This window comes from Rattus norvegicus, chromosome 5 (assembly GCF_036323735.1).
Source record: "Rattus norvegicus strain BN/NHsdMcwi chromosome 5, GRCr8, whole genome shotgun sequence".
Taxonomy (NCBI): Eukaryota; Metazoa; Chordata; class Mammalia; order Rodentia; family Muridae; genus Rattus; species Rattus norvegicus.
Window position 1 is genome coordinate 164214890 of NC_086023.1, and position 12150 is coordinate 164227039.

Here is a 12150-nt window from a genome sequence, read left to right on the forward strand (position 1 = left end):
AGCTGGGAACCGAACCCAGGGCCTTCCGCTTCCTAGGCAAACGCTCTACCACTGAGCTAAATCCCCAACCCCTCGTCAGTTTCCTTGAACAAACTAATTTTGACTTCTCTAAGTGCACTGTAGCTGTCTTCACACACACCAGAGGAGGGCATCAGATCCCATACAGATGGGTGTGAGCCACCATGTGGTTGCTGGGAATTGAACTCAGGACCTCTGGAAGAGCAGTCAGTGCTCCTAACCACTGAGCCATCTCTCCAGCCCCATTCTGACTTCTTACCTACAGTTTTCATCATGTGCTCAATGGTAATAATAAAAATTCAAAAGAAAATCATCAAATTTTGATAGTATTTATTGTAAAAGAAAAAGATATTTTGAATATTCAAAATGAAAACTACAATATTTTATTTTTACAAGGAAGATGCTTCTCTATATAGCACAAGTTTTAAACCACAGCGCCATGTACCCTTATTTTCCAGGCATTTTTGTTAAAGGGGATCTGTTTGAGTCTGTTTCTTACAGAATAAGTAAAAAAAAAAAAAAAAAAAAAAAAAAAAAAAAAAAAAAGAATGTTTTTTGATGGAGAGTGAAGGCAGTGTTGTGATCACCCAGAGACTGTGCTCGCCTCCCCGCTGGTCCTCTCTCTCTCCCACGTTAGGCCCACAGTGTGCTTTATAGTACTGTTCTCTCCCCCAGGATTCTGCCTGCAAGGCCTAACTAAGACCCTGGAGATGCCTTGAAGCAAGTCCAATCTGGACAGCTGGTCTTCAGCTCCACATTTTTTGTGTCTTAAAATTCCTATATGCTGGTTATGGTGGTGCAGGCCTTTTAATCCCTGCACTTTGGAAGCAGAAGCAGATCTCTTTAAGTTCAAGGCCAGCCTGGTCTACATAGTAAGTTCCAGGACAGCAAGAGCTGTGTAGAGAGACCCTGTGTCACAAAGGAAAACAAAACAAATCCTATAGACACAAGGAAGTGTCATGGGACCTAAGAAGGGGAAGCCCCTTCTCCACCATCTGCTTTCATTTTTCATGGCCTCTCCACGGAGGGTCACAACAGTTCCTTTTATTTTTCTTTTCCCTCATGTCATCTGAGCCTCAGGTAGGGGAAACAGGTTTCGTGACCTCAGGGTCACTGTTGAGCACAGCTAAGGGTGTGGAGGATGAGCTTCTGCTCTGTGGGCCCACTCAGTCCTCCCCTGAGGCACCATGGCACCTACTGGCCTGGTGCCATCTGCTAATGTGCACTGTTTGGTCTGTGTGGTTCTGTTGTGTGTGCATGTGCTCTTGTGTGCACAGGTGAAGTTGTGTCACGCTCCTGGATGATAAACTGTCCCCTTCCTACCTTTTGTCCACCCTCTTCCCATCCTGCTCTCCCTCCTCAGCCTCCGCCTCACATAGCTCTGCAGCAACCTTCTCCTAGGGCGTGAAGGCTTCTGGACGGATCTTCATCTCCACCCGTTTGAGGGAATAGTTGGCTCCATGCCAGCCATACCAGCTGATGCCATCCATGTGCTTCCGGTGCTCCCCCAGGCGGTAGTACACCCCATTGAGGTTGGAGTCTGTGCAGCAGTTGTACCAGTAGCCACCTGGCGTGAGACACAGCTAGTAGGCTGGGGATGCCCTCCCTAGATTCTGGCTGATTGATGGCGTTAAAGCAAAGGAGACAGCACAGCCAGAGCACCTGCAGCAAATCTACAGCTCACTGCTGTCCTTAGTGGACCCAGCCCTCCCCTGCCTCCCAGGTCTCACCTTTTCGGAGCTGTGCACACTTGTCCAAGCAGTTGTCATTGTCCTTGTCCTTGGTGCTGAAGACGGTGTTGTTATGATAGAGGAGAGCGTCCTTCCCCACGTTGCCACTGTAGTTCCCCAGGAAGAGGCGGTAGCTGTTCAGTTCATTGCCCAACGCAAAGTAGCTGTACTCTGCGTAGCGTGCGTTGCCCTCCCAGTCCTGCCAAGGAAGAGCAGAGCCTTAGGGAAACCACAGAGGACTTCATTGCTGCAGACCCCATCCTTTCCTCACTCACTAGCCCCGCAGCTAAACCTCTCTTCAGAGGTGGAACTCTGGTAAGACTATTACAGGTTGCCATGTTAGCTAGAAGTCAGCATAGAAAGGTCTGAGACCAAACTTGGGTCTGGGTCCATGTGGCCTGGATCGTTCTGTCTGTAACCCTTCATGCCTCTGTCTGAAGGGGCAGATGTGTGATTTTTGTTAAATCTCACTCTGAGATGCTGTAGGAGTAAGTAGGCTGGCATCGTGCTTGAAGCCAGCTAAAGGGGCCACCACGCAGCCCCAGTGAGGCTTGTACTTAACAAGATCGCAGAGCAAAGGAGATGGTGTTTCCATCCCAGTCGCTATGGGTCTTCCTGGACCTCGGTCAGCTGCAGTTCAGTTTTGCTTAGAGATAGAAATAAACTGTCCAGGGACACTGCTGCCCTGACTCTGCACACCTGAAGTGAGCAGACTGTGGCGATGCCTCTGAACCCTGTGTGCAGTAGGCCTGGGCCAGTCAGGCCTTACAGCTCAAGCTTACCTCCAGCTCCACACGAAGCCTTGTTGGCTGCCTGGTAAGCCGGTGAATATGTTCATTCCCTAGCCAGAAGTCGCCTCGAATGCTGCCAAACCCTTGCTTATACTGTTTCCAGTCTTGGTAGAAGGAGACTAGGCCACTCTTGCGCCTCTGGATGATGGTCCAGCCTCCTCCTGAAGTTTCCATGTCACAGAACACCTAAAGCAGAAAGGATCCTCTGGGCAGGTGCAAGGGCAGGGGCAGGAGCTTAAGGACAGACTTCCAAACCTATGTGCTGTACCTGTTGTGTTAGTGGTCCTTGTGCTCCCTGCATAATCCAGCAGAGACACTGCCCCCAGTGTGGAGGGCCAAGGGCACAATGGTTACCTTGGGAATGAGTGTACCTGGGGCAGGGCGGGCAGTGTGAACACAGCGTAAGTGGGAAATGAGGTACTTCTGTGTGTCTCCTCCTAATGACTTCTCTCCTCTCCTAGAGAGAGATCTGAACTCATTCTGTGTCGCAAGAACTGGGACAGTCGATGTCTGACTGATACTCTGCCAACGGAGGGCGGAATAGAGGCAGAGCCCCATAAATTGAGCTTCTCACAGCTCCATCATAGGGCACGTTTGCTTTTTAGAATTTCCCTTTCTGTAGACCAGGGTTGTCCTGTTGTCACTGTGCCTTTTAAGGTGGAGGACAAAGAGTAGGACATGGCACTGTTGACCTCACCTCTAACTCAGGGCTGCCCAGGAACTCATCTGGAGGAAGCTTGTACACTCCAGAGATTCGGTAGTTCTTCTGGTACAGGGAGGAACAGTCGTAGATGGCATCTGTGAGGGGAACAGAGTGGACAGAGATTCAGGCCTTGAGTTTGGGGGGGCATGTCTGCTGCATCTGAGCTGGGTTCAAAACCGAGACTTTATTTCTGCCCATGGTGCCTGTGGGTAGTTCCCCCGAGGTATCGAGTTCAAGAAGTGCATCAGGACCGAGGGGGATGTTTGGGCTTCCTTGGTTATGAGGCCATAGAGTAAGGAAACTCTTTACCTGTGCCAAGGCACCATTAAGCAGGAAGCTTCAGGCTAAGTCTATATAGGACATCCTGTTGTGGTGCTAGGCTGTAAATTCTGGAAACAGTAATAGGATGGTCTGCAAAGGCCACTTGGCAGCTACCCTAGGAGAAGCTTCAGACTTCTTGAGTCAGACCTCAGCTAGAGGCCAACTCCTGAGTATCTCGGGGAGTTTGGTTTGGTGGTGTTTCTCAGCTAACAGCCAACAGGTACTCAAATTAAGGGAGACAGATTTGAATCTTATCCCTCCCCAATCTCACATCACTAGACGTTCAAATGAAAACCAAAACTCCAAGCAGCCCTTTGAGACTGTTCCCTGAAAGTTTTGATAAATCAAGGTAATGAGGTTTTCCCACTTCCCCTTGGGCTTGATTTGAAAGCGTCTGTGGCTGCCTTGCAGCTGCTGCTTTGTACTGAGGCTTCAAAGACGCAGCTGTTTGTAGTAGAGTCTGTGGCTGTTGTCCACAGGATACTTCTGCACTTGTCTTGGGACTTTTTCCTTGGTGCCCCCTGGGCTGGAGGCTTAGGGGAAAGCACAGGTGAAAGTGGGAGATTCCAAAGTGCCTGTCCCCTCAGCAGAGCATGCTGGGAAAGGGGAATGTGCTATACCTGCCCTTCCTCCTGCGACTTCTAGGAGCAAGAAGTGGTGCAGTCAGCCCTGCGTCTGGCCTGGTTTACATGACCATTTTCATCTCACAGAGCAAATAAAGACTCACTTTTTTGGTAAATGAGAACCCCTAACTTTCTGTTCTCAAACCGAGGTCAGGAGAACTACGCTTTGAAATCATTTGTATTTGTTTAACCAGCTACCTTGGGCAAAACTTCTTCTTTGTCTGAACCAAGGGTAGCCAGGTCTTACTCAATAGGAGCTAATCATGTCTTCTTGACTTGGGTTATTGTGCAGTAAGCATTAGTAAGAAATGCTTCATCTATAAAATATAATCATTCCAAATGTTTTCCAGTAACCTCAGAAAATTAGATCTTTCTCTGAGCAGCAATTCATCTCTTGGCTCATCTGGGCCAGGTTACCCAGCAACTGACTGTTGTTTTCCCGAGAACTCACTGTGTGTGCCTTCCTTATTTTCAGCCACTGAAGTCAGCACTTCAGCAGCACCTTCATTGTTCTCTCTGTTATTTGGGAGAGCTGTACTAGCAATCATGGGAGAAAGTGGATCAGAACTGTACAGCACCAAGTGTCTGTCCTTTGTTGAATACAAAGGTTTTCTTCAAATGGCTACAGGCTGTGATATCCTGGCTAAGCTTACAGGACATCACTAACCCAAACAAAGATGGTGCATCCCCAAAAGCCCCCCAGAGTTGTGCTGAGTGGGCAATCCAGAAGCAGACTGGAACCAGGAGACTTAGCAGGAGCATGGTGAGGGAGGAGTGTGGGGACAGCGCTTACCTGCCGAGGTCTGTGTGACGGTCTGTGCAGCCTGTAACTGCATGATGTCGATCTGGTTGTTCATCTCAGAGTACTTGCTCTCGGCAGTGGTGAGCCGAGACTCCATGCGCTTGCTGCTGCTCTCCAGCTCCATCACCTGCATGACCACACTGACCCAGTCGCTCTCCTGCTTCCTGCTCAGCTCACCCAGCAGACTGCTGAGGTTGGCGACCTGGGCCTTGAGCTCCCTCATCTCCTCACAGCAGCCGGCTGCTTTGAGCTGTGTCTTGCGTTTATGAGGCTTCTGCAGCCACACGGGGCGACTGACAGAGGCTACCAGGAGAATGCATAGCCAGGTGGTCCTCAGCATTGTGTGCAGGCCTCTGGGGCAGGTCTTCCTCCTAGAGTCTGTATTCAGCAGAACTAGGAAGCTTAGTGTTTGACTCACAAGGGCAGTTTTCTTCCTTCCTCGTGGTCTCCTTCCTCTGTGTGCCTTTCTTAAAGCTGGAGTTTCTGAAACGGAGCTTGGTGGGTATTTAAACACTTTTCCTTCCCAAGTCTGAATACCCCACCAAGGCAGCATCTTAAATATTGTTGGTGCCTGTACCTCCACCCCTAGGGCCCTGTGTGCTAAAGCCCCTCCCACCTCATCTGGGAGGGTCAGGTGCCTGTTGGGTGAAGTCAGCACAAACCTAGGCCAGAGGAGAGGAGGAGGAGGATGGACAGGGCGAGTGTTTGTTTCCTTGTCTGTACAGTCTGTGTGCTCAGACGGGAGCTGTGAACGTGTTTCCAGTTGTGCCTAGTAGATTATGGCCTGCCAGCCACTGGCTCAGCTCTGTCAGCAGACAGGCCAAGTGAAAGGCTTTCCCAACTCCTGTCTGAAGGTTATGTAAGACTGAGGGCGAGGTAGCTAAAAGGAGCTGGAATGGAGACTGCTGAGCCAGGGAGGCTGGCTAAGGTAATCCGTGCTCTTTACTTAAGGTTCTGGCTTATGTGGGCTAAGCCGAGTTCTCACAGGACTGGATACGTCCTTTCTGGTCATCATTCAGTGTTCCACAGAATCCTATTGAACTTGAATTAGAGGTTTGCATCTATGGAGCTGTCTTCCTTTTTACACATTCTCCTTCCTAAAAGATCACTCAGCATTTTACAAGAGTTGTCACAGCACAGGGCAGAGAGGAAGACTCAGCCATGCCAGACGTGGTCTGTAGTTGGTCATCCACACTTCTGTCAGCTTCTGGGCAGCAGTGAGTGGACTTGACCTTTACCCGAGGTTCAAACTCAGAAAAGACTCCTCATCACCTAATAAATGAAGATTAGAAATCTAGGTTCTCTCTCTGTCTGCAGTGTGGTTTGCAACTTGCTGCTAGCCCCCTGTACCTACATACATGCTGTCTGAGAAAAGTAGTGTTCACACCTTTACTTGAAGGGCACCGCTCTTCTAACACCCTGTAAAAGATGGGACTTTCCCCTAAAACTGTACAACGCTCCCTCCTTCCCTACGGCAGGAGCTCTGCCTGACATAGTGTGGGTCCCACGGCTCTTCCTCCCTTAGCCCCGCCCACCCAGCCTTTCCCAGATGAGTCTCTGGCTCTTGGAAAGTGATTTCTGTTGAGGCAGCTGGGGTTACTCAGCAGGGTCACATTTCTGAATGAAAAGCAGTAGGCGCTCAGGTAAGCCACAGCTCGTTCCCTCTCACCTCCTGTCGGGCTTGCCTCCTTGGGCATCAGGTTGTTACTAACATCTTCTGGGTTACCATCTCAGGGGCTCTGACGGGAGGTGGCACTGTGCTAGTCCCAGCTTTTTCTTAGTTTTCTCAGTGAGCAGCTACATTAGCCTTTGTTAGTTTAGCAGGGCATCATGGCCTTTGCTGGTTCCATGAAGTTTATTCGTGTTTAGCATCAATGTCTGCTAAACTGTGGAGCTCTTTAAGGTAGTCTCACGTCTGTGCAGTGACGCTGTGTGCCATATGATCATGTAGGAAGCATCCTAGCTGACCCGGCTGCCCTAGAACTGCAGTGTCTTGTGCAGAAGACAGCACTGGGGCAGGCCAGCCTTTGCAGTGAGCGTAGTGAGCCAGCTGGGTAACATTCAGGTGACAACGTTCACATTTTGATCTTCACCTCACACTATATGTAAAATCTCAGTCCTACATTTAAATTCTGGAGGTGAAAGGCGAAACCGTAATGCATTGGTGTAGGGATTGCCTTCAGCATCTTGAGATAAGCCAGACACCCAAAGTGCCAACATCAGGACAAACATGAAGGTGTGTGGGCCAGTGTGGTGGCTCTCCTCTTCTCCCAACACTGAGAGGCAGAGGCAGGAGGGTTGTAAGTTTTTGACCACCTGAGCTACACTGCAAGTATTACATAGCAAGAGCTACATGGTAAAATGAAAAGGAGGGACCAGAGAGACCGCTCAGCAGTCCTGGCATCCTGAGTTCAAATCCCAGCAACCACATGGTGGCTCACAACCATCTATAAAGGAATCTGATGCCCTCATCTGGTGAACATACAGACAGAACACTCATATGTTTAAAAAAGGAAAGAAAGAAAGAAAAGGAAAGGAAATAAAAGAAAGTAGTCATTTCTTTTCAGCTGGCAACCCTGAGAAGGGGTGTGAAGCCAGGCAGTGTTTGCAATATGTGCTCTTGAGTGTACCAGGTCCAGGGGGTATAAAGTTGTCCCCACCCAGCAGAGCATGGGAGCAGGCCAGGGTCACAATGGAGGAGATCTGAAAGGCCCATAAACACATGCAAGGCTCTGCCATCTCATTGGTCAGCATGGAACTCACATTTCAACCATAGCAATGCACCGCTACATACCAGCCAGGAGGACGGGTGGAAAAGCTGAAAATACCAAATGATGACAGGAAAATAGATCGGCTGGGTTTTCATGTACTACTGAGGGAACCATAAACAGTGAAACCAGCATGGTGTCTCCCAGAGCTGAGCATAGCCTGTGACCTGCAAGCACATGTACTCTGAAAGATACATTGAGGGAAATTATGGTAAGGCCATTCACAATACCCACGCTCTGAAATCCATTCAGACACCCATCAGTGGCTCATGGCCTACTGTACTGCCTCATCAGTAGAGTGGCTGTCCCATGACAGGAAGGGAACCTGCTATGGCGTGCAGCAGCACAGTGTGTGACCAAGCAGAACACTGAGCGGTCACATAGCCTTCAGTGACTAACAAGCAGTGCTCGGGAGACAGCTCTTGATGCTCTGACAGAGGGCCAGGGTTGGTCCTAGCATCCGTATGGTGGCTCACAACTGTCCATGAGCCCAGTTTCAGAGGATCCAGGGCCCTCGTCTGACTTCTGTGGGCGCATGAATGTGCATGGGTGTCTCCACAGGCAAATCACTCATACATATAAAAATAAACAAATCTTAAAAATAAAAAAAAGACCAACAGGCTAAGTGTTAGAAGTAGGTGACGGTCACCCTGGGGAATGGGATGGTGCGGTAGGAGGTGTCTGGGAGCTGCAGTGCACTGCCCTGTGATTCCTTGGTCTAGTGTCCCAATTATGTCTTTCCCTTGATATCCATCTACCCGTGCACTCAGGTACGTTATTCTAGAAGTTTGTTTAAAATGGATGACACATATAAAATGCAGGAACTGCATACAGTGCCTGACTGGAGGAGGCAGCTCATGGGGATGAGTCCTGCCTCCCAGCCTGGCAGTGGTCCTGGTTGTGGGTTTTTGTATCTGCCTGTAAGTTCAGGAAAGGACAGGCCTTGTCTGTTTGTCTGTTATGGTAGCTGCATCAAGCACTTAGCAGGAAGCCTGCGGTGGAATACCTTACCGGAACTTGTCAGATGAGGTGGGACTCTAGGGGACATGTGCTTCCCTGATGCCTGCTCTGGGTCTTACATGCTCTTTCTGACTCTTACATTTATCTTGGTGACCTTGCAGTACATGAGTGGTGACACCACTGGCCTCTCCAAATGCTTTGGGACATTTCACTATCTGTAAGTCCTGCTACCCAGGTGTGGTATGTCACTTCTCTATCCTAAGCTATCCTTATCAAAAAAAAAAAGTCTTCTTTCCTCTGACCTCAGAAGGGACATCAGTATTCCTACAGTGTGGCCCTGTCCCTAACAGGATGTATGGCTAGCCCGTCTTGCTTTTACAGAAGGTGTATCTAGAAGCTGATTACGTCATGTCAGCCCATTTGTGTTTCTCAAGTGCATCCACTTGCTAAACAGAGTCCCAGATCTTGGCCATCCAGAAACCAAGATAAGACTTCACCCAAAATCCCCAGTGAGTTTTGCATCCAAACAGATCAGACTTGCTTCAGGTTGACCTTTGGAGCCCTCCACCCCAGCTTCTTTCTCCGTTTCTCTCCAAGCTCCGCATTTCACTCTGGATAGGAAGAAGCAGGAAAGGGGAGAAAACCCTCCAGGTAGCCCCAGAAGAGGGGCAGTGCTCGCTGTTGCAGAGTAAAAAGATAACAGCCAATTTGTCAAGAAGCGCTGACAAAAAAGATAAAGTTGGAAGTAATTAACTGGCTGACATGCTGGGAGCAGTGTGCCTGCCAATAGCTCCCTAAATCAGCCAGAGCCTTGGAAACGTGACAGCCATTTGTCACTTTTACAGCCTGCCTCTAACAGGCCCTCAGTTGGAAACCTGACCCGCACAGATTCTGTGCTGTGACTGAGGCTTGAACCAACCTGGGCCACATGCTTGGTTGTTTTGGGTGCAAGGCCTGAGCCATCCAGGAGGTGCCTGCGAGTAGTAATGCCCAGCTATCGGCAGGCAGTTCCAGAGGCAGTCCTTCCAGCTTGCACAGGAGTGTCACCGAGCAGAGTCATGGAGTTGTGAGTACACATTCAGCTTTCCTTGTGTCCTAGACCCACCCAGTACCACTGTCGGCCCCCCGGATTCTCTTGGTGGTGGTTTGTTGCCATAGCATTAAAAAGAATTATAGAGCGATTATGATAGCCCGCACCTGAAATCCCAGCACTGCACAGGTTGAACCAGGAGAATAGAAAGTTGAAGGCTAACCTGGGTGTGAAGTATCTTAGTAAAGATTCCTGTTTGTGCAAATGCAGGAGCATTTGCTGGGCATCACTATGTAGAATAAATTTAGTATGTATAGGTGGGATTATTTTGAAATTAAAATTATATAAAAATTTCCCTACCCATAATATTTCTTAATTTGGGATGGGGAAGACTAGAGACAGAATTCAGTGGAGTAGTATTTGCCTAACTCATGTGTAAGGTCCTGGGTTCAATCACCAGCAGCTTGGGCCATCAAAAGACATGTTTGTCTCTCTGTCTCCCTTCTCCACCAAACCACAAAGAAGCTTTGTCAGGCGTGGTAGCTTATGTCTGTGTTTCCAGCACTCTGGCTGACACATGAATATCACTGTACATTCGAGGGCCAGCCTTGGCTTCATAGGAAGACTATCTCAGAAAACCAAGTAATAATAATAAAATAAAAATGTTATAGGGGAGTCACTCAGCCTCATGAGCTTCTAAAGGGGAAGTTCTTTATCCGCCTTCCTCACCTAGATGCCTGTTAACCAGTTACTCTCTTCAGCCACGAGGATCTCGTGCTCTGGCTCACTGCACACTGAACACACTCTCTGGTTATGACAGACATGTGGTAGCTGCCCAGAGGGAGGGACAGGAATGCTGTAGAACTCCTTCTGTGGAGACTCTGGGATTAGGACATCAGGAACCTTTGTGAAACATCAGAAAATAGCCACTTGCTTTACATTAAAATTCTTAGTTTTGATTCACAGTCCTACCTCAGCTTCCTGAATGCTAGGATTATAATCGCGTGCTCCTTTGCCTCGCACACCACCTTTTTAAAAAGATCGATTTCTGTGTGTGTGGGGCGCGGGGGGTACACACACCTGTACACACCTATAATATAAAGACCAGAAGAGATCCGGTGGCCTCTATCACTCTTCACTGTCCTTTTGAGTCAAAGTCTCTCCCCGAACCTGGAGCTTTTGCTTTCCTCAGCTAGGCTGGAAACCAGCAAGTCCCAACCATCCATGTGCTCCACTCAGAGCAGTTATAGCATGCACAGGGCACCTGGCTTCAACCATTCTTAAGTCATGGTAACATAGATCCCCAAGAGTTGCAAAAGGGGCCAAAGTGTCCTAGTTTGAATGTCTGTGACGGGGTTCGTCTTTTCTTTCTTTTTCTGTAGGGGAAATGCCAAAGTTTTCTTTTCCTAAGGGTGTGTGCGCGTGTGCGTGTGTGTGTGTGTGTGTGTGTGTGTGTGTGTGTGTGTGTGTGTGTGTGTGTGTGTGAGAGAGAGAGTGTTATTAGCACATTTGTGCATATCACACACATGGAAGTTGAGGACACCTTTGGAAGTCAGTTTTCACCGTCCACCATGTGAGGTCTGGAACTCAAACTCAGGTCATTAGACTTGGTAAGGAGCCTTTACCCACTGAGCATCTCCTTTTTCAGGCGATTAATTCTAAGACCTTAGAGTTTCCTAACACATTCCTTCCTGTCTGCACTTAAATGACCCCATCTCACCTCTAATGTGTTAGGTTTCACATGTCCTTTGCTTGCTGTCTGCACTGCTGTCCTTCTGTCTTGAAATTAATCTATTCCAGAAAAGATGATCGGGATCAGGGACTTAGCTCACTGGTCTAGTGCTGGCCTAGCAAGTGCAGTGCCCTGGGTTTGAGCCTGCTCAGGGGAGAAAGTGATTGCTGCTGCAGTCCCTGTACAGACCATTCTCTAGTTCCACCACCATTGAGCTGCCTGATGAAGACAGCAGGGTTAGCCAACCCTTTCATCCTGGCTCTGTGGAGGCATCAGCCCATTCTGATGTTGATCCCGGGTTGGGCACCAAACTGAGAGTCAGTGCTGGGGAAAGTGGCAGGGGAGTCTGGAGCAGTTCTGTTGCTACGATGAGGTGTGATGAAGCAGTAGGGACCCAAGGCAGTGTTCTGCCCCGTCCACTGTGACTTGTCAGGACACCCCGTTCCACCCGTCTCCCACCATCTGTGCTACACATGTCATCAGTACGGTGCCAAGGGAATTCAGAGAATTCTTCCTTGACAGGGAACCAAGAGAAAGGCCGACAGCAGTCTGCCTTAGATGGCAGGCCCAGGGCCATGTGGAAGCAAGCAGTAACATTCTCATGAATTTCTGGTGGAGCACCAGGGAAGCCCGAGCACTGCAGATGTAGCACAGATGCTCCCGGTCTGCTGG

The 12150-nt window shown here is 49.1% G+C and overlaps 2 protein-coding genes across 2 annotated transcripts in view; one reads left to right on the forward strand and one right to left on the reverse strand.

Annotated features, from left to right (window-relative positions):
• Positions 1 to 12150, forward strand: part of Mtor (mechanistic target of rapamycin kinase) — a 109454-nt gene that overhangs the window by 46905 nt on the left and 50399 nt on the right. The window lies entirely within an intron of this gene.
• On the reverse strand, positions 334 to 5519 carry Angptl7 (angiopoietin like 7). The gene is made up of 5 exons (NM_001420997.1): positions 4980 to 5519; positions 3237 to 3337; positions 2531 to 2725; positions 1749 to 1947; positions 334 to 1585 (listed from the first exon to the last, which is right to left on the reverse strand). The coding sequence occupies exons 1-5, from the start codon at positions 5326 to 5328 to the stop codon at positions 1416 to 1418; spliced, it is 1014 nt and encodes a 337-aa protein (NP_001407926.1). The 5' UTR covers positions 5329 to 5519; the 3' UTR covers positions 334 to 1415.